The sequence below is a fragment of the Nicotiana tabacum genome, chromosome 23, assembly GCF_000715075.1.
Source record: "Nicotiana tabacum cultivar K326 chromosome 23, ASM71507v2, whole genome shotgun sequence".
In the NCBI taxonomy this organism is placed as follows: domain Eukaryota; kingdom Viridiplantae; phylum Streptophyta; class Magnoliopsida; order Solanales; family Solanaceae; genus Nicotiana; species Nicotiana tabacum.
The window spans coordinates 126,529,303-126,551,997 of NC_134102.1; the positions used below are offsets into that span (position 1 = coordinate 126,529,303).

A 22,695-nucleotide genomic window follows, 5' to 3' on the forward strand; every position below is an offset into this window, starting at 1 on the left:
TTTCTTCTTAACTTTTGTTAATTTATACTCCACCCCTTCTAATTTATGATTGTATACTTATCATAACATAAATTATATTTATAAAAACGATATTATCTAATCATTTTTATAATTAAAATAACATGATAAATAGATAGAATCTATGTAGAATCTAAAATTTTGAAGAAAATAACGTTTTTAGTAGTGTAAATTGTTATAAGGTCATTTAAGTTATTTTAACATAAAAAGAGCTTATCAGTACTTTTTAATCAAACAGTTTCAACTGCTTATTATTAGTTTAAGCACTTTTATCCAAACATGTAACTGCTTATTTTTTAAATCATTTTCAGCACTTAAAAGTGTTTTTCAACACTTAATACTTATCAGCTACTCTAAATCAGCTAAGCCAAACGGGCTCGTAATTTTCTTGCACAAATTTTAATAGTTGAGTAACCTATCAGAAACCACTCTAGATACATCCGTAACAACTTCAAAAAGAAAAAAGAAGGAAACAATGGTTTCCACTTTGAAACAAGAAACTACTAAGGGACCAACAATATTATTTTATTGTTTTTCCTTAGAGATAACAGTATGGGTAGGGAAGTAATGCATATTCAATGTGCATTTTCATCTTTATAAATCTGCCGAATTATTTTTGTCTTTATCCAAAATATCACATTCCTTTTAGGAAATCCATTTTCTTTTTAGTGGTGTAAAAGCATTGAACTTCCCATCACATTAGTTCTGCCATTTTTCATTTTCCCTCTTAGGCTCAAAAATAATGTCTCTCAAGTTTCTCAATCCTCTGTTTGATTCTTTTCCATGGCATTTGCAGGAACCAAATATTGAGCAAAATGGTGTCTTTTTCTCCTATATTCTTGGAATTATAGCTTTACTATGGTTTGTTTGGATTTTTATCAACAGGTCAAAGAAGGAACAACTCCCATTGCCACCAGGGCCTAAAGCTTTGCCTTTAGTAGGTAATCTCCTCTCTCTTGATCCTGAACTCCACACCTATTTTGCTTCTCTTTGCCAAATTTATGGTCCCATTTGTAGACTATGGCTTGGTAAAAAAGTTGGTATTATTATTACTTCTCCTGCTTTAGCTCGTGAGATTCTTAAGGATCAAGATACAATTTTTGCTAATAGAGATGTGCCTGCTGCTGGTAGAGAAGCTACATATGGTGGTAAAGATATAGTTTGGACTCCTTATGGACCAAAATGGCGCATGTTGAGAAAAGTTTGTGTTCGTGATATGCTTAGTGGTTCTACTTTAGATTCTGTTTATACACTAAGGAAAAAAGAGCTTAGAAGGACAATTAGTTACCTCTATAATCAGAAGGGTGTAGCAGTGAATATTGGTGAACAGATGTTTTTGACTGTGCTTAATGTGATTACAAGTATGTTATGGGGTGGTACAGTGAAGGGAGAGGAAAGATCTAGTCTTGGTGCAGAGTTTAGGCTTGTTGTGACTGAGATGACTGAGTTGTTAGGTACTCCGAATGTGTCCGATTTCTATCCGGGCTTGGCTAGGTTTGATTTGCAAGGTGTGACAAAGAAGATGAAGGTGTTGGCAAAGAGATTTGATAGGATATTTGAGACTATGATTGATCAAAGACAGAAAATGGATAGAAATGGTGGGATAGGAAGTGGTGTTGGACAAGAAAGCAAGGACTTTTTACAAGTTTTGCTTAAGTTGAAAGATCAAGCAGATGCGAAAATGCCTCTTACCATGACTGAACTCAAAGCCTTACTCATGGTATGTTTTTGTCATTTGTGCATATTCTACTAGAGTATACAGGAAAAGTATGTCACTTTCATTAGACCTGATTAGAAAAAACAGAAAAAAGTCTGTTACTTTCATTAGATGTGATGTTGGTTGTTTCCTTCTAAATGTGATTTTACAAATGAACCAGAAAGAAATCTTATACGGCATTAGTCATAAATGCATTATTATTGAGTAGTCAAGATTGCATTTGTCTTCAACAGTTCTTACCTTATCTCTATGGATGAATTATTGGCTCATATTGATCATGATGGCAGATATTCTTTTAGTTATAAATTATAATACAAGATTGAAATCAAATAAAAGATAAAGTGGGACTGTAAATTTATCGAAGAATTACTTTGGCGTATGAGAAATAAACTTAAAAAGAATCAAATTCATAATTCATGTCTAATGAACTGTTGGTTGCATACTTACATTCTTCTACTATTGGAAAATTCACTTTCAATATATGTGGTGCTGATTTCCTGGTTTGCATTTGCGTTTAAACAATCCATCTTTGGTTATTATGGATGAAAAAATTGGATTATAGTGATATTAGTCATAAGAAGAGGATCAAATGCTAATAAAAGTGAAAGATGGTTTGTAAATTTATTGAAGACTTATTGCGGCATATAAGAAATAAATACAAGAATAATCTGATTCATTTATTCATGTCCTGAACTGTTGGTTGCTACCTAGTTATTAGAGTACAGTAAGAAAAGAGCCGGAAACATTAGTATCAGACAACATATAAAGACTTAACTGTGTATTAAGACTGAACCTTGAAATGAATTCCAACATGCAGTTCTACAGAATATTCCTTTTGTTGTACATGATAATAACTTTAAATACCATGAACAGGATATGGTTGTTGGTGGAACTGACACAACCTCCAACATGGTTGAGTTTGCCATGGCTGAAATTATGAACAAACCAGAGGTACTGAGGAAATCACAACAGGAACTAGAGACAGTTGTGGGCAAAGATAACATAGTGGAAGAGTCTCATATTCAGCATTTACCATATCTCTATGCAGTTATGAAAGAAGCCTTGCGCATGCATCCAGCTCTCCCACTGTTGGTGCCTCATTGTCCTAGTGAGACAGTCACTGTGGGAGGATACACCGTTCCTAAAGGATCTCGTGTTTTCATAAATGTATGGGCAATACAGAGAGATCCCTCTATATGGGAAAATCCGACTGAGTTCCTTCCAGAGAGATTTTTGGACAGTAATTGGGACTATAGTGGAAATGATTTCAACTATTTTCCATTTGGTTCTGGCAGGAGAATTTGTGCGGGGATAGCCATGGCAGAGAGAATGTTCATGTATTCACTGGCTTCACTCATTCATTCTTTCGACTGGAAGTTGCCTGAAGGAGAGAAATTAGACCTTGAAGAGAAGTTTGGGATTGTTTTTAAGAAGAAACTGCCTCTGGTGGCTATACCTACTCCAAGATTATCCAATCCAACTCTCTATGAGTAAAATAAAAGATGCATCTCTATGTTGGCAATGGTCTTATGAACAACTCAAAGTTCTAATGTTCCATGTGAAACTAGTTCCATGACTCCTTTAGTATTATATACTGAATTGAATTTGAGATATCAATACATGTATATCATTTTATTTGGAGTACGTAAATGATTTCATACCGTTCCTTGTTTAGTTTGTGTTCATATAAAGAAGATATGGTTGGCATCTCCCTGATAGATATGTAAACACCCCTTGAACAAATTGTGAGATATATTGAAAATAAATCTTTATCCAAGTTTACATCAAACACATATTATATTATACAATGCATATGTAGATTTTAATGCGCTAAACCAAATGTCCAATCACAAATACAAATATTATAATAATTATGTTGCTTCATAATGAATCCTTATATTAAGTCGTGTACAAGTTATCTTATCTAACCATGATCATAAACTCTGATATTTATGCAAACTAAAAATGTTGTGTACTCTTTTAAGAGGTTGATTAATATGCTGAATTAGTATTTGAATTAAACTGGAAAAAACTTACTGCTGTTAGTAGCTCTAAAAATAAGGGCAGATTGGATTTTTCCGAGGAGATGTGAGATAAACTCCAGATTAGAGTGATCTGCGCCTCAATCAACTGAAAATAAGCATGGCATGCTTCTTTAGAGAAACTGCATATTCAATGCATACATGACAATTTTTTTTCTTCTTTTTGCCCAAACAATTAAAAAAAAAAGAAAAAAGAAGGAAAGAAGTGGTCCCTATTTAGAAACAAGAAACAATTTGGGACCAATAGTACATTGTTGTTTATTTCCCTTGAAGTAACAGTATGAGTGTGGAGGTATCTATATTCATTTTCATCTTATGGGACTGTCAAACTACTAATTTGTCTTGATCCAAAATATCTGTCTTCAGAATTCACCATTTTCTTTTAAGTGGTGTTAAAGCATTGAGCTTCCAATCACGTTGGTTCAGCCTTTTTTCTACACCACTGCTCTTTCTAATCTCATTTTCCTCTAAGGCTCAAATAATGTCTCTCAAGTTCTTCAAACCTCTATTTGATTATTGGCCGTGGCGTTTGCATGAAGCCAATATTGAGCAAAATGGTATCTTTTTCTCCAATATTCTTGGAATTGTAGCTTTACTATTGTTTGTTTGGATTTTCATCAAGAAGTCAAAGAAGGGACAACCCCCATTGCCACCAGGGGCTAAAGCTTTGCCTTTAGTAGGTAATCTCCTCTCTCTTGATCCTGAACTCCACGCCTATTTTGCATCACTTTCCCAAACTTATGGCCCTATTTGTAGACTCTGGCTTGGTAAAAAAGTTGGGATTATCATTACCTCTCCTGCTTTAGCTCGTGAGGTGCTTAAGGAACAAGATACTATTTTTGCTAACGGAGATGCGCCTGCTGCTGCTAGAGAATTTTCATATGGTGGTAAGGACATAGTTTGAACTTCTTATGGACCAAAATGGCGCATGTTGAGGAAGATTTCTGTTCGTGAAATGCTTAATGGTTCTACTTTAGACTCCGTTTATGCACTAAGGCGACGGGTGTTTAGACAGACAGTTAATTACTTATATAATCAGGCAGGTTCACCAGTGAGTATCGGTGAGCAGATGTTCTTGAATGCTCTTAATGTGATTACGAGCATGTTATGGGGTGACACAGTGAAGGGTGAGGAAAGAGCTAGTCTCGGTGCAGAGTTTAGGCTTCTTGTGACTGGGATGACTGAGCTGATAGGTACTCCGGATGTTTCGGATTTTTACCCGGGCTTGGCTAGGTTTGATTTGCAAGGTGTAACAAAGAAGATGAAGGTGTTGGCAAAGCGGGTTGACAAGATATTTGAGACCATTATTGATCAAAGACGGAAAACGGATAGAGATGGTGGGATGGGAAGTGGTGTTGGCCAAGAAAGGAAGGATTTTTTACAGGTTTTGCTGAAGTTGAAAGATGATGCCGATGCCAAAATACCTCTGACCATGTCTGAACTCAAAGCCTTACTCATGGTATGTTTTGTCATTTGTGCATTCCACTGTAGGAAAAGTCACTTTATCAGATCTGATGTTGGTTGTTTCCTTCTAAATGTGTTTTTCCAAATCATAGTCATTACTGCATCATTACCGAGTAGTCAATATTGCATTTGCCTTCAACAGTTCATACCTTATCTATGTGGATGAATAATTGGCTTACACTGATCATGATGGCGGACCTTCTTTTAGTTATAATAAAAAGATCGAATCAAAGGAAAGAGTGGGATTGTAAATTTATAGAAGAATTTTTTGGCGTATGAGAAATAAATTGAAGTCTTTTTCGAAACTACTGTGATTATGATTTCCTTGAGCTGAGGGTCTATCGGAAACAACCTCTCTACCTTCACAAGATAGGGGTAAGGTCTGCATACATTACCCTCCCCAGACTCTACTTGTGGATTACACCGGGTATGTTGTTGTCGCTGTTGTATGAGAAATAATTTAAGAAAATCAGATTCATAAACTCATGTCCTGAACTTTGGTTGCATTCTTCTACTATAGCAAACTTCACTTGAAATGGATGTGGTGCTGCTTTCTAAGTTTGCATTTGCGTGATAAACAGTCGATCTTTATTAATTATGGATGAATAATTGGCTTAGTGTGATATTTTAGTCATAAAAAGAGGATCAAATGCTAACAAAAATGGAAGATGCGATTGCAAATTTATCAAAGAACTGATGTGGCATATAAGAAATAAATACAAGAATCAGACTCAAGTAATCCATGTCCTGAACTGGTGGTTGCTACCTAGTTATTGGAGTACACATCAGACAACATGTAAAGACTTAACTGTGAATTCAGAGTAAACCTTGAACTGAACTCCAATATGCAGTTACAAAATACTGAATTGTTGTTGTACATGATAATAACTTTTACAAATACCATGAACAGGATATGATTGTTGGTGGAACTGACACAACCTCCAACACGGTTGAGTTTGCCATAGCTGAAATTATGAACAATCCAAAGGTCCTGAGGAAATTACAACAGGAACTGGAGACAGTTGTGGGCAAAGATAACATAGTAGAAGAGTCTCATATTCAGAACTTACCATATCTCTATGCAGTTATGAAAGAAGTCTTGCGCATACATCCAGTGGTCCCACTATTGGTGCCACATTGTCCTAGTGAGACAGTCACTGTGGGAGGATACACCATTCCTAAAGGATCTCGTGTTTTCATAAATGTATGGGCTATACAGAGAGATCCCTCTATATGGGAAAATCCGACTGAGTTCTATCCGGAAAGATTTTTGGACAATAAATTGGATTATAGTGGAAATGATTTCAACTTTATTCCATTTGGTTCTGGAAGAAGAATGTGTGCGGGAATAGCCATGGCAGAGAGGATGTTCATGTATTCACTGGCTTCACTTATTCACTCTTTCGACTGGAAGTTTCCCGAAGGAGAGAGAGTAGACCTTACAGAGAAGTTTGGTATTGTTTTGAAGAAGAAAATTCCTCTGGTGGCTATACCTACTCCAAGATTATCCAGTCCAACACTCTATGAGTAAGATAAAATATGTTGCTCTATCCTGGCAATAATCTTATGAACAACTCAATGAAAAATCAGAAGGTTCCATTGTTAATTCTATCTGAAATGGCTAATGGCTGTGACTCCTTAACTATTGTATACTGTACCAAATTTGAAATAATAATACATGTGTTACTTCATCAAAGCACTTAAAATAACAAAGCATGATACTGTTACTTCTTTAGTTAGTTTTCCTATTAAGGGAGAGATGATTGGCATCTCCCTGATAGATATGCCAGCAGCCTTCTAGCACTGCATGGATATTATAGAAAATAAATCTTTTTCCAATTTTAAATCAAACACATTTTACATTATACAATGTATACATTGATTTTAATGCAATGAACCAAATAGCCAATGACAATTACATAGTTGTGTCTTATGAGCACAGAATTGTGGCCTTCCAATCGTGGGATTTTTACCATTCCTCCGCCCCAATATGCATCACCAGCTTACTGAATTGTCTCAAAGCTTGATGATACAGTTGACACTATTAGAAAGTCATCTTGGCGTGGAATCAGGGGCGTACCCAGGATACTATTAGTGAAATTCGGAGTGGTGCAGTTTCTTATATATCGGGTAAAAAGCTTAGATCTACATTTCGTCTTGGAGCTTCGTAGTTTTATAATATAGTAAATAGATATCTAAAGCATATACATTACTCACTCCGTTCCAATTTATGTGAATCTGTTTGACTGGACACGGAGTTTAAGAAAAAATGAAGACTTTTGGAATTTGTGGTCCGAAACAAGTCAAAAATGGGCCCAGAGTATTTATGTGGTTATAAAAGCTTCTCATTAAGGGTACAATTGTAAGTTTAAGCTAAATTATTACCAAATTTAGAAAGGGATCATTCTTTTTATTGTTATGTTTTTGAAGCAACAGCATGGTTGGGAAGGATGTAGTGTATATTCATATTCATCTAGTTTGTCTGCTGGCTTTCAAAAGGTCCTACTTTAGGGTAAAAAAATGCCTATTTCCATTACAGCCTTGCTTATGATATGTTATGTCACATGTGCTTTAAAAGTCACTTTCTTTTGATTTGATGTTGGTTGTTTCCTTCTTCTAAGGTGTTTTAACCTTTCCTTTTGCCCAGCTCAAATCAGTTATAGTGGTTCAAACTTCAAATCAGTAACAGTCAGTGCTCCATTATTATTGAATAGCCAACATTGCATTTGCCTTCAACCGTTCTTGCCTTATCTATATGGATGGAAAAATTAGCTTCTATATTGATAATTGGCTTCATTTCAGAAGTTAATTTTAGAAGCAGCGCTAAGACTATCTTCCCACTAAACATGGCTTTAGCACCTCTAACCGAGCTTGGTCTTGCAGCTCTCACCCTTTCAATTGTATTCCTAACAATTCTATGGTACAAAAGGACATCAAATATACCACAGAAGACAGAACCTAGGTTGCCACCAGGGCCTCGTGGCCTTCCAATTGTGGGATTCTTACCATTCCTCCGCCCCAATTTGCACCATCAACTTACAGAATTGTCACAGAAGTATGGTCCAATATACAAGTTTTGGCTAGGAAGCAAACTATGCATTGTGTTGAATTCACCATCCTTAGCCAAAGAAGTGGTTCGTGATCAAGACTCTGTTTTTGCCAACCGTGACCCTTCTATTGCAGGATTGCTGGCCACATATGGTGGATTAGATATTGCACTTTCTCCCTATGGCTCCTATTGGCGTGATATGCGCAAACTGTTTGTGAGTGAGATGCTAAGCAACAGGAACCTTGAGGCTTGTTATAGTCTTCGGAAACACGAGGTCAGAAAGGCAATCAGAAACGTGCATACCAAGATTGCCTACCCCATTGACATTGGTGAATTGTCTTTTGTAACTGAAATGAATGTAATCATGAGTATGATCTTTGGCAGTAATTTTGTAGAGGAAAAGGAGAAGCATGCAAAAGATGGAGCTGAGTTCAGGGAATTGGTGATAAAATTTCTTCAAATGTTGGCAAAGCCAAACATATCAGACTTCTTCCCTATGCTTGCCAGGTTTGATTTACAAGGAATACAGAAAGAGATGGAGGCTCTCTTGAAGTCTGTTGAACGCATATTGGACCCTGCCATAAACGAATGCATGAAGATGCTTTCGGACAAAAGAGAGAGTAAAATTCAGGGGAATGCTAAGAAGGATTTTGTGCAGATCCTATTAGAGCTAATGGAGCAGAAAAATATTGGTATATCAGTGGACTTGGTGCAAATAAAGGCCATCTTGCTGGTAAGTTATATGGTCTGTAACTATTTTTTTTATCATTGCTTGTCTCCATAAAATTGGTTGTCCTAAGAATTCCATTATTTAGTTTACGAGAAATCAGTCTAAAGATTTAACAGTGATACAAACTTATTTATCATGTCTATTGAAGCACCCAAGAGTGTGGCCTAGCGGCCATTGATCAATGAAGCGGGTGCAAACCTTGAAAACAAAGGTTCAAATCCCATCAGAGACAAAAAATGTTAGTAGATGATTTCTTTCTATCTGCCTAAGATATGGTTGGTAGAGCTATCCAATACCTATATTGGTGGGAGGTAGCTGGTACCCTATGAAATTAGTCGAGGTGCATGCAAGTTTGCACGAACACCACTATTTATTGAATGCGGAATCAATGTGATAAATAGTGAAGAAAAATGAGAATGTTTTGATTTCATAATCAAGATGCATGAATCGCATAATTAGTTAGAATAGTCTTAAAAAGATGCACATATATATACTGAAACATGAATGCCACATCCCCCCTACGGGTAGAAGCAGGCATTTCAAATACTGGCAACGACTAAATTCCTTTTCCATGAGTTTCATATATGTTTCTGCATTGTAGGACATTGTGATTGGTGGGACTGACACTACAATCACGATGGTTGAATGGGTAATGGCGGAGCTTCTGAATAACCCAGAGGTAATGACAAAGGTGCAAAAGGAGCTGAAAAATGTAGTAGGGATGAATAACATTGTTGAAGAATCCCATTTACCAAAACTACACTATCTTGATGCAGTTGTAAAGGAGACATTTCGTCTACACCCTGCATTACCACTGCTTGTCCCTAAGCGCCCAAGCCAATCTGCAATAGTAGGTGGATACACAATACCTGAGGGAACTAAAGTACTCTTGAATGTTTATGCAATTCATAGGGATCCTTAAATATGGGAGAATCCATTGAAATTCCAGCCTGTTAGGTTCTTGAGTCACTCTACAAATTTTGACTTTGCTGGCAATAATATGAAGTACCTTCCATTTGGATCAGGGCGGAGAGTTTGTGCTGGCCTTCCTTTAGCAGAGAAAATGCTTATGTTTATATTGGCTTCGTTGCTGCATTCCTTTGATTGGAAACTCCCAGAGGGCGAAAATGTTGACCTTTCAGATGGATTTGGACTTGTCGTCAAGAAAAGTAAAAGGCTATTCGCCATTCCTACTCCGAGGTTATCAAATTTAGAACTATATCAATAAAAACAAGAAGCTATTAGGGAAAATGTTTATAGATGTTGAAGAAGGGGTACATGATCTTTCCCACTGGTTGTTGTATTTATAAGATCAACATGTATTATTGTGTATTAAATATTGAAGTTCAACTTATGTACCTTGCATTTTAAATAACATATGTACATTTAATGTAATGATATTATCAAAGGAGGATAATTCCATATTCAACTATTCTGAAATTGGTTATGGCTGCAAGGTTATATTTGTTTTTAGTTGCAATTGCTTCTTTTTAATCTATATCTGTCCTTAGATAATCTGCATGCAATATATTTTAGTACTTGTTTCTTTTGGAGGGCGTGTAGTATTCCCTTTAGTGTGGAAAAATATATTCTACTTGAAATACAAATGCTAAAACAAAAATGCGCGAGACACCAATAGAGAGATTTGAATTGCTGGCTGGAAACTTCGACTACTATACCCCCTGGCACTACATTGACTTTTTCGTAATCATTGCTCTCTTTAATACAAGCAAGTTTTCATTCAAGTCTCTCTTTGCACAATGTAATTTTGAAATTGGCTTTTCTTTGCGGCACTGACAGTCTAATCTAGCGTACAGAAGAGATTTTCAGTGCGGAGAGTAATCAGATAGAAGTAGGTTGTTTACATTACACGCCTTCTCAAGACATCTCAGGAAGGCGCCACATAACAGTTGGTTAGTACTCAACATGAAGATAAACTAAACCTGGTTATTAGGTGAATGCAGCTCTTTTCTGTACAGGGATCATCAAGAACAAACTAACTGCTCATGAAAACCATTTTCCCAACCAAAAAGGTATCATATTTCCTTTTGTAATATAAAATCAAGTCTATAACTTACTACTTTGAATAGAAAAACAAATTGTAGTTATTTATAAGCTTAACTCTAATAGTTTATCCGCCTACTATTAATTGTTGCTGACTGCTGACATTGCCGTGGTAACCACCAAATTTATCTTGGGCTTACTCTAGTAATATTCACCTAACCAGTGAAAATGCCAAAAAAAAAAAACAATAAAAAGTCCAAACTGTTTAAGGAAGATAATGTGAATTTATTCATTACTTGATAATCCGATGGAGTGTATTCTAAAAATAAACAACAACATACCCTGTAATCCTACAAGTGGGGTCTGGGGAGGGTAGTGTATATGCAAACCTTACCCCTACCTCGTGGAGATAGAGAGGCTGTTTCCGAAGACCCTCGGCTCAAGGACAAAATGAATATTCCATAACTAAAGATGCTGACAAATAGATTCAATTTAGTTAGGGTAGAAGAATATGTGCTGGAATTGCAACTCCCCTCTCTTCTCTTTATGCACTTTCCTAGAAGGCTTAGGTGTTCGTGGGTAAGCAATCACTATTATCAGGGGCGCGCTCTACCACTGAGCTAATAGCCCGTCGTGCCAGCCTCCCGTCAACCCATTAGGTTTATCGTTTTTCTAGTTTCTTCTCTAGCCGAGTGTGAAAGATTAACTTTTGACCGGTGACATAATAACTTGCTTCACTTCTAAATTGTTTGAACTTCCTGATGCAGAGAATTTTGACCTGGAAAAAAAAAGCCGTACTTTGTGCTAAAGGAGATACCTTCGGTTGCAGTCCCAGTGCCAAGATTATCTGAGTCAATATATATGGTCAAAAATTGAGTCTTCTGGAAACTTTCTAAGAACCCAAATTCTAGCTGCTGAAAGTGAGATGTAGAACAATAATTCAACCAAGACCTGATATATATAATTGTAATAATAATATACTCAAGAGGACATTTGACCTGATCCATTATAAGTAGAAAGTGCTGAAGCAATTTAACCAATAACCATGGCTTTAGCACAATCAAACCAGCTTGGTCTTGCAGCTCTCACAATTGGAATAGTATTCCTGACAATTTTTTGGTTCAAATGGACAAAAAATATCTCATACAAAGAAGGTCCCAAGTTGCCACCGGGGCCTCGTGGCCTTTCAATTGTGGGATTTTTACCATTCCTCCGCTCCAATTTGCACCATCAACTTACTGAATTGTCACAGAAGTATGGTCCAATTTACAAGTTTTGGCTAGGAAGCAAACTATGCATTGTGTTGAATTCGCCATCCTTAGCCAAAGAAGTGGTTCGTGATCAAGACTCAGTTTTTGCCAACCGTGACCCTCCAATAGCAGGATTGGCAGCCACATATGGTGGAGTAGACATCGGATTTTCTCCCTATGGCTCCTATTGGCGTGATATGCGCAAACTGTTTGTGAGTGAGATGCTAAGCAACAGGAACCTTGAGGCTTCTTATGGTTTACGTACACACGAGGTCAGAAAAACAATCAGAAACGTGCATACCAAGATTGGAAACCCCATTGACATTGGTGAATTGGCTTTTGTAACTCAAATGAATGTAATCATGAGTATGATCTTCGGCAGCAAATTTGTAGAGGAAAAGGAGAAGCATGGAAAAGATGGATCAGCTGAGTTTAAGGAAGTGGTGGTGAAAGTTTTTCAAGTGTTGGGAAAGCCAAACATATCAGACTTCTTCCCTATGCTTGCCAGGTTTGACTTACAAGGAATACAGAAAGAGATGAAGGCTCTTTCCAAGTCGGTTGAAAGTATATTAGACCCTGCCATAAACGAACGCATGAAGATGCTCTCGGACAAAAAAGAGGGTGAAATCCAGGGGAATGGGAAAAAGGATTTTGTGCAGATCTTAATAGAGCTAATGGAGCAGAAAGACATTGGGATATCACTGGATTTGGTGAAAATAAAGGCTATGTTGGTGGTAAGTTATATGGTCCTTATATCTTTTCTAAGTGTCTCTTTAGACTTGGTTATCTTGAAAATTCCATAACAATACTTTATCAGAAAGAAGTCTGAAAACTTAACAGCCTTATACGAACTGCTTAATCGTGTTTACAGTAGTATACAGGATCAATGTGATAAGAAAGTAAAGAAAAATGAGAATACATTTCAGTTCTTACTTAAGATGATTGAGCAGCATAATTAGCTATAATAGTCTTAAAAAGAGGTAGATATACATACCTAAACATGAATGTCGCGTCCCCCTACAGCTAAAATCAAACATTACTAAATTCCTGTGATGACAATGTTCCTTTCCCCCGACTTCATATATGTTTTTGCTAAGTAGGATATTGTGATTGGTGGAACTGACACTGTAATCACAACAGTCGAATGGGTAATGGCGGAGCTTCTTAATAACCCGGAGATAATGGCAAAGGTTCAACAAGAATTGAAACATGTCGTAGGAACGAACAACATTGTTGAAGAATCCCACTTGCCAAAACTACACTATCTTGACGCAGTTTTAAAGGAGACGCTACGTCTGCACCCTGCATTACCATTACTTATCCCTAAGCGCCCGAGCAAATCTGCAATAGTAGGTGGATACACAATACCTGAGGGAACAAAAGTATTCTTGAATGTTTATGCAATTCAGAGGGATCCTCAAGTGTGGGAAAATCCATTGGAATTTCAGCCTGAAAGGTTCTTGAATCACTCTACAAATTTAAACTATTCTGGAAATAATTTCAAGTACCTTCCATTTGGATCAGGGAGGAGAATATGCGCTGGCCTTCCTTTAGCTGAGAAAATGCTTATGTTTGTATTGGCTTCATCGCTGCATTCCTTTGATTGGAAACTCCCAGAGCGCGAAAAAGTTGATCTTTCAGATGGATTTGGACTTGTCATTAAGAAAAGCAAGAGCTTATTCGCCATCCCTACGCCCAGGTTACCACATTTAGAACTCTATCAGTAAAACCAGTAAATTATAAGGAAGATGTAATATAGACTCTGAAAGAAGGGGCTAGACTGATTTTGCCCACTGGTTATTGTATTTATAAGATCAAATACAATAATGTAAAATAAGTGATGTGATACTACAAATGTACACTAGTATTTTGAAATAAAATATGTATAATAGTTAGAATAGTGTTATCAAAGTATGATAACTTCATATTTTATCAGCCATTCTGGAATTCGCCATTGCTATACTGTTGCTTCACTTGTTCAAAGTTGCAATTGCTTTGACTCCACAGTTTCATATGAAATTAGCCTGTATCTATTGCAATTTGACATATTTAGGCCATAGTATTGTTTTATATGAAGATACAAACTGTGTCACAATAGTTTCATATAGCTTAGTTTTACAAAGTTTCATTGTTTGTGTTCAATTCCCTGTCAAACACAACTTTTGCCTAATTTCAACATCATCGGAAATGAAGCTGCAACTAATTAACTAACTCGTTCACTTTTTATTCATGAAATTTTGAGACTAAGGTACCCGAAATCCAAGTCTAGCGGCTTCATTTTTACATATTATGCACATTTGACAAGAGAAAGAACACTATTCATTGTGTAACTGATCATCAAGCAGAAGCAGCAGCTTTGCAATTTGGCAGGTCATTTGGAGAATTAGGTGGAATGCTCAGAATTGGGTTGCTCTCAAAGAAATTCACTGGCTTTATTTCAAAGCTTGATGATACTGTTGGCATAATTGGGAAGTCCTCTTGACATGGAATATGATGGAAACCTAATGTATACCACAACACTATGTCTTTATTCTCAATTGGCCTGTCTCTGCAAAATAGAAAGAAAGAGTGTTAATTACTCAAAAATTTCCAAGCCAACGGCTCTATCTAAAGTCAAGTAAAACTAGTAAAAGTAGGGGTGGTAAATTGATGGGTCGAAAATGGGTAATGAAAAAAAACGGATAAATTATCCGACTCGGCCCATATTTAATACGGATAAAAACGGGTTAACCGGCGGATAATATAGATATTCATACTATCTATGGCTTCTTTAATATGATTAGTTTTGGGAGAATTCCTAATCTCCCAAACTTGAGGAACCCAATTTGAGACTTTAAAAATGTAAAAGTTAAACCCATTATTTATCCATTTTCTAAGTGGACAATATGGTTCTTATCCATATTTGACCCGTTTTTAAAAAGTTCATTATCCAATCCATTTTCTAATGGATAATATGGATGAATAACTGTTTTCTTTTAACTATTTTGTCACCACTAAGTAAAAATATCTTTTAGACTTTGGATTTTGTCACGCTTTAAAATAGTGTTTACTCCGGAACTTTTACACTACCAGTGTATTTTAACCTGTTGTAGCAAGTAACATGGCTTATTTTTCAGGTTACTGTGACGGATACCTGTAATTATCTTTTAGGTGATTGAACTATCAATGCATAAAGGAAATAGTGTGTTTTACCTGTTAGACCAAATAGCAAGAGTGTCATCACCTTGACTTTGGTAAACAAACAAGCCAGCAGCCCATTGCTCAGATTCATTATATGGAGTGACCCAAATTTGGTTATTAGTAAAAGCACCTCTCTTCTGTGGAGGATCATCAAGATCAAGTAAACTAGCAGCAGTACCACCAGGAACAATTTTATAACCAGCAGGATTTCCAACTCTTGACTTCTTGCTAGGATTAATCACATGAAATTCTGAAGGATCATATAACTTGAGCTTAATTTGTGCATCTTTTTCAGTTTTAGCCACATTTCTAACTGCTTTTAAGTAACTTTTTCGTGGCGATTCGCCTGGAGAAGTCATTGCTTTCTGGAGATTTACCTTCACGAAAGAATTGTTCGATCCATCGATATCCATGTCAAGATGGAAAGTTATGTAGTGATCATGGATTACACCAATTATGTTTTCTGATAAGAGGGTACCATAGAGATACTCATTTTGGTTCACTTGATTCATGTTCACATATGGAGAGCCTTTCACCATCAATATTCCACTTAGTCCAACCTATGACAAGTATAATGAGGGAAGAAGAATTAATCTTGAAATTCAACTTGGAATTGATATTGAGATGTGACTAATAACCAAAAAAATACTTATGCAATTTATGATAAGTCACTAGTACTAGTACTATTTACGAGTTAGAACGAAATTAATATCAAAGGAATCTTAATGAGGAAAGAAGAATCTTGATGACTTAGGGTGTGTTTCGTACGACGGAAAATATTTTTCGGAAAATATTTTTTCATTTTACACTGCTTGGTTGCACAAAATAGTTTGGAAAATATTTTCCTAGATATTACATTTTCCTGAAATCGGAGGAAAATGACTTCCTTAGAAAAAGTTAGGAAAACATTTTCCAAAAACTCCACAAAATAGTTTGTCTTCCCCTGAAAAATGACAATGAAAAAGAATCTTATTTTTAAAATAGTTTTTTTTATTTGTTTCTGAAAATGTCAATAATAAAATAAAAAGAGTCGCGTTGAAAGTGGTTTTATTATTTGTTGCAAATATATATATATATATATATATATATATATATATATATATATATATATATATATATATATATATATATATTATTTTATTTTTTTTAAAGTCTGGTTTTTTTATTTTTCAGTTTAGAGGTTCGAAATTTTACGAGTTCCAAAGTTATGAGTTCGGAAGTTTATGTGTTTGGAAGTTTGGGGGTTTAGAAATTATAGAGTTTACGGGTTCGAAAGTTTAGCGATTCAGAAGTTTATGAAATTTGTGGGTTCGGGAGGTTGTTAGTTCGAAAGTTTATGGCTTCATGATTATTGTATCTAAATTATTTATAAATACTCTTGAGAAGTTATTTTCCTTAATTTGCGTACCAAATACCGGAAAATGGGTAAGATTACTACTTGTTTTTCAAGAAAATATTTTGCACAAAAAACATTTTCCGTTATACCAAACACAACCTTAATGATTCAACTTGGAATTATAATGAGATGTGACTAATCACGAAAACCGAAAAAGAAAGTACTTTTTCAATTTGACCCGGACAGAGTTTAAGAAAAAAAAAATTGAAACTTGTGATCTTAAAAGGTTAAAGTGTAAAAACTTTGTGGGCCATGACATTTGTATGGTTATAAAATCTTCTCATTAAGAGTAAACTCGGTAAAATGAAGTGTTTAAAGTTGAATTGTTTTCAATTGTATAAATATGCCATTTTTTGGAACGGACTAATAAGGAAAGTGTGTCATCTAAACTGAAACAAAGAGTGTACTATAATTCATTATTTTTTATTTGTAACTAAATTGATGTGATTGCTACCAATAATACACTACCGGTTGGTTTCCTGCATTAACTATTTGTCGGATTCTAGCTTTACTTTCGTAAAACAAAAGTTCAAAAATTTATTTTCTTACTTAAAAATATAAAAATAACATATACTAACAGAAAATTACTATAGTATCAATATTAGTAAATGTTTATAATATTATTTACAAATAAAGAAAAATAAAATACTTAATGGATAGGTGCAAATCAAGTATTATTTCCTCCTGTCCTTTTTATCTGTCATTTTAGCTAAAAGAATTTGGCCCAAAGTATCTATCACTTCCAGAAATCAAGAAGAGTTTATCTTTCTTTTTTTATTCCGTCCTTGCAACTACAGGAAGGCCTAGAATTATTAATCATTCATTTAAAAAAAAATAGGAATAATTTAGTTAAATACCTTTGATAATCTAGTTTATGTTTGTTACTTGTCAGAGTTATTGGACGGCAAATGAAATGATTCCAATTTTGTTTTTATTGACATGTAGAGTGAGTATAAGATTTTACACAAATGGTCCGCGGGATTTACTCTTTACTTTTTCTATCACGCACATAAATTATACACTAATTACACGTGATTACACACATATTATATGTAAATTATACATATACTTATTATATACTCATCGATTATTTTTAATTTATATGATTGAATGAATGATTATTTAATTTAGATTAATTATTCAAGATTATGTGCTAACCTTAACCCGGATAAGTCCGTCCGTTTGGAACTCCCAATCCACAATGTAATCATAGTTTGCCACTGATGCTGCCATTCTCACCACTAACGTCACCTTTGGCCTCACTTCTCGAATCTGCCCAAAGTAAGAGACGGAAAATAACAATCAGAAAGCGTCAAAGAAAACTTAATTTAAGAAACAAATGTGAAAGAACACTTGTTCAGTGACCAGTGCCGACATAGCGTATAGACAAATTCTAGTTCTAACTGAACCACTAAATTTGGAGCTAGACGATAAGACCAAATGAATGGTACTTGTCATGAAGAAGGACACAAGCTTTGTGGTGGCGGAACAAGAATTTTTATCAAAGACTGTCAAAAAATAAATAATTAATTATATCGAAAAGTAAATGAGAGTCAACGTATAGTAAATATACATAAAATATAAAAAATTATCTAGCAATATAGTATAATTTTTCGGCAAAGGGGTGTCGCTTGATACCCCTTGGTTCAATATGGCTCTGTCACTGCACAAGAGCAAGCTAGTTTGTGTCCCCACACCTTGTCGGAGAAGATAAATTTAAGATTTTAAGTTTATGAGTTCTAAAATATAATTTTTTTTATATACATGGATAAAAATAAATTATATATATATATATATATATATATATATATATATATATTAAATATTTTTTAATACAAATATAAAATTTAAGCCAAAATTATTAAATTCTACCGAATACATAACTTCTATTGTGGCTCCACCCCAACCCCACCTTTTCTATCCAATTTTCAAGTAAATGGTTCCACATGGAGTTAATGTACTTCTGAGAAATTGTAGGATAAGAGAACGAGAAGGGAAAAAATTAAATGGGTGTAGTTTTCGACATAGTTAACCGCAGAATAAGAGATGTAACTAAATAATACTAGTAGCCAAAAAGTCACTAGGATATAAACTTATGATACGGAATTTGTTTACTAACAATATACTCTAACTGCTTTTTATTTCAAATATAGATAGTCGAAAATTTTACATTAATTGCCGAATTCATTTTTTATTCTTTAACATAAAATTTACAGAGTAGCAAAGAATTGGCAAGATCAGTGACGTCATAACCTGATGCCGGGAATTTGATCTTATCATTTATATTCTTTAATTTGAACAATTAAATACATGGTTCAGTTATTTTACTGTGACAAAAAATTCCAGAAGGTCCAATGATATTACATGCCGTGGCGATGCCACCTTATGCTTAGATTAACATCCTTTCATCGAAAAATTATATTGTTTAAAATTATTTTTATGTATATATATTATACGTTGACTCTTCTTATTTTTATGTGCATTTATTTTTTATACCTCTTAATTAGTAAAATTTCTAACTCCGTTACTGATTACTTGAAATTACCCTAAAAGAGTATTATAATTCACTTACGGGCAAACCAGTGATGGGAGATTCAGCGTGTCGCCATCCAATATCACCAGCATAGCTTTCAAACACACAAATCATATTCGAACGAACATATGGCGTTCCATCAGCTGCCACAAACACACCATCCATATAATATGCATTACGTGGGCAATCATTTAACGGGTCAAGTGGCATAGCTTGTAACCCGAACCCGTATTCTCCAGCATCCATATACGTCTTAAAATACCATGCATCCGAAGGATCCATATACGGTACAAAAAGCTCCGACGTAAACCCTTTATACATAACATTTCTCATTTTCCCCGTATCCGGGTCTTGGACCATGACCCGGGATATAATCACTCCGGCTCTCGGGTCGGGTTTGAGGTGAAATTCCCAGTTTGCCCATTTCACTATATGGTTATCCTCTATAGTGAAACTTGGACCGTTTGGTTGTTCGATAGATATTGGCTTTAGTAAGTTTAGCGCTTGTGTGTTTTTTTGAGTAGAGAAACGATAGTCTGTGTCGGCGGCCTTTGGTATTGGTATGTTCTTTCCCTCATCTAAAATTTCTATAACTTGTTTGGTGTCTAAATCGAGAAGTACTGTTAGTCCTTCAATGGGTCTCATGTAGAAATTAATTGTGTCCTTCATTGTGTAGCACTGTACTTTAATTACTCTCCTTTTCTCCTCAACTTTTCCTGAAAATAAAAATAAAGCAAAATTAATTAACAATGAACAACTGTATATATTAAAACCACTAAGTACGTGTCTCATCATTAAGCAGACAATAAGTAATAATTAATATATACTTATATTCCATACCTACCAAGGACTTATTAAATATTGCAGTATGCAGACAAGTATCTAATGTCAGATGTCACAAAACAAAAAGGGAGGCAACTGATAATGGAAAAAACTTATCCAAAATCTGATCTTTGTACAACTCAACAATTATAGAAGTATCTTCACATAGGTCTCCATCAAAGCGAAATTAATTACTAATACACATTATTTATTAGCTTAATCTATTACTTAACTATGATGGTATAATTTAGTGCATGTACACATCAGTGAGAATAATTTTTACCTCTCGTAATTTCGCCAAAAAGATGTTTGTATTATTTTCTATTTTTAATTGCTTAAAAATCGGAAACACTTTCACCAAAATGAAAACTTTTCATATACAAAACTTTTCTAAGTTTATTATATTAAAAAAAAAGGTATATAAGCCAGATACAACTTTATAACATCGAGTTCATATGAGTTCATCACTTTTCATGTGTAGTATAAATTTAATATGTGTAAAAATTTACAATAACTATAACAAAAAAATAAGTTTGAATTCATAATTTTAAAATTACAATAGATTCGGCTCTACTTTCATTTTAAAGTAGATTTTTAATTCATTAAATTCAAGTTCACCTCCGTTTTGCCAATTTTATTGAATACAATAAGACAAACTTTATCATATCATGCTCAAACCAAAAACAAACACACCTAAATTGTAACGATAGTAAGAATTTCACCATCAAACTTCTAATATAAGAAAATTGACACTCACCATACCAACCAGTGGAGATAGGCAAACAAGCAAGATCAGCCAAATCAACGCCACGCTGGATAATCGTACGGTTAAAATCAGAGTTACCAAGTGGGGCAACTCTCGCCGTGATCATATCCTCGATCGTCAAGATCGGATAACCCGAAAGATGATCCATTTCACGGCGGGTCACACGACCCGTCGCAATGTCCACGGTGAGCACGTGCACACCACCGTGAGCACGTGCAATGACCGACGCCTTCCTCGACGGAAGCCGTTGACCTTTTCTCCAATTCAACACCACTTTTTTCTCTGGCTCTTCAAGTACCACAGAATGAAGTACATAACTACCCTTTATTTTAAAACCCTCGAGGGAGTTAATAATTTTTTTCACCTTTTGAATTTCTTGTATGGTTAGTGGGTCTAAAGGGTGATTTGGGAAATCCGCGTGTTTTTTGTCTTTCCTGGAATTTAGGGGAAAAAAAGGTTTTCTTGAACTGCACCACGGGGAGTAAGTGGTGCAGTCCAATAACTCAGCTGTGTGAGAAAGAGGAGATGGTAAGTTTAAAAAGGTGAAAAATAAGAGTAAGATTATGCTCATGAGAAAGAAAATATATCTAAGGAAGTTTCTTCCTTCCATTTCTACTGATGTTTAATTTTGTTAATTTTCTCTGCTACTCTGGTTCATGTGGTGGCTAGCTATGGTGTTAAATATATACACAAAGCTAGCTAGAGAAGTAGTGTACAAACAGACAAATAGAAAAATCAGAAACAACAGAGAAAAAGTATAGAAATATATTATGGTTATCGCATGAATGTGACGTGCTAACTTACGTATGAGAGATGGACTTAATTTATAGGTTATGAATTATTTTCTTTCTGGGTATCTTTTTTTCTTTTTGGAATCTGTCATTTTGATATGCTATTATCTTTAATTTATTGCTTCTTAACGTAACTTAGCTTGTATGATAAAAGTTTAGTGCATGTCTTCATCAAAGTACATTTTGTATCAAACTTTACCAAGATAGTAGTGTATATCTACTCATTTCGTCATTATGGGATTGATCGTTGCTTTTCACGAACATTATTGACAGCCCAATTTGAACCTTTTCATTATTAAAATAAATTGCAAAAAATAAATTGCAAACGATAATAGAACGCCGACAAAGTGTTTAGTTGGGAATAAGTGTTTTAGGCAAAGTGGGCAGAAGTTTGGAACAACTTAAAATATAAAGTAAAACACTTACTTTTCGGACAGAGAGAATTGTATAAAGTAAAACACTTAAGAAATCTGTTCTCTTATGGATTATTATATATTTTAGAAAAAATAGAAGTCGATTATTTTTTTTTTCTTTTTAAGTGAGACATTTACGAGAGAGTTAAAAGTACTATAGATAAATACTCTTATACTTCAAGTTATTAGATTTTTTGAAATGAAAACTTTTGAAATTATGGTCGTAAATATATTATAATATTTGTATAGCTTTAAAAACTTCTTACTAAGAGTAAATTAAATAATTTAAAATTAAGTTATTTTTATATATATAAATATATCATTCTCTTTTTAGCAAATCAATAAGAAAATATAATTGAAAACGGATAGTCGGAGAGAGTAACAACTTAACTACTAGCATGCCTTCTTTCCTTTTCAGCAGTGCTTTGGTTATTTCAATTTTAAAGAATTAATCCATTTCGTCGTTCATCTAATTTTTTAAACTAAAAATAGTTGACGAATATATATATATATATAATTT

The 22,695-nt window shown here is 34.7% G+C and overlaps 4 protein-coding genes and 1 pseudogene across 4 annotated transcripts; 4 read left to right on the forward strand and 1 right to left on the reverse strand.

Annotated features, from left to right (window-relative positions):
- Positions 1-470: 470 nt before the first annotated feature.
- On the forward strand, positions 471-3,409 carry LOC107759080 (flavonoid 3'-monooxygenase CYP75B137). The gene is made up of 2 exons (XM_016576952.2): positions 471-1,738; positions 2,609-3,409. Exons 1-2 carry the CDS (start codon positions 761-763, stop codon positions 3,227-3,229), a joined length of 1,599 nt encoding a protein of 532 aa, XP_016432438.1. The 5' UTR covers positions 471-760; the 3' UTR covers positions 3,230-3,409.
- Positions 3,410-4,151: 742 nt separating this feature from the next.
- LOC107759079 (flavonoid 3'-monooxygenase CYP75B137-like) lies at positions 4,152-8,623 on the forward strand (annotated as a pseudogene).
- On the forward strand, positions 8,490-9,942 carry LOC107759081 (ferruginol synthase). Its single transcript, XM_016576953.2, has 2 exons — positions 8,490-9,023; positions 9,622-9,942. The coding sequence occupies exons 1-2, from the start codon at positions 8,490-8,492 to the stop codon at positions 9,940-9,942; spliced, it is 855 nt and encodes a 284-aa protein (XP_016432439.2).
- On the forward strand, positions 9,734-14,143 carry LOC107759077 (labd-13Z-ene-9,15,16-triol synthase, chloroplastic-like). The gene is made up of 2 exons (XM_016576949.2): positions 9,734-13,008; positions 13,375-14,143. Exons 1-2 carry the CDS (start codon positions 12,070-12,072, stop codon positions 13,999-14,001), a joined length of 1,566 nt encoding a protein of 521 aa, XP_016432435.1. The 5' UTR covers positions 9,734-12,069; the 3' UTR covers positions 14,002-14,143.
- A 196-nt stretch (positions 14,144-14,339) lies between these two features.
- LOC107759078 (amine oxidase [copper-containing] gamma 2) lies at positions 14,340-21,826 on the reverse strand. The gene is made up of 5 exons (XM_075246825.1): positions 20,963-21,826; positions 19,423-20,099; positions 18,009-18,122; positions 15,467-16,014; positions 14,340-14,822 (listed from the first exon to the last, which is right to left on the reverse strand). Exons 1-5 carry the CDS (start codon positions 21,579-21,581, stop codon positions 14,612-14,614), a joined length of 2,169 nt encoding a protein of 722 aa, XP_075102926.1. The 5' UTR covers positions 21,582-21,826; the 3' UTR covers positions 14,340-14,611.
- Positions 21,827-22,695: the final 869 nt, after the last annotated feature.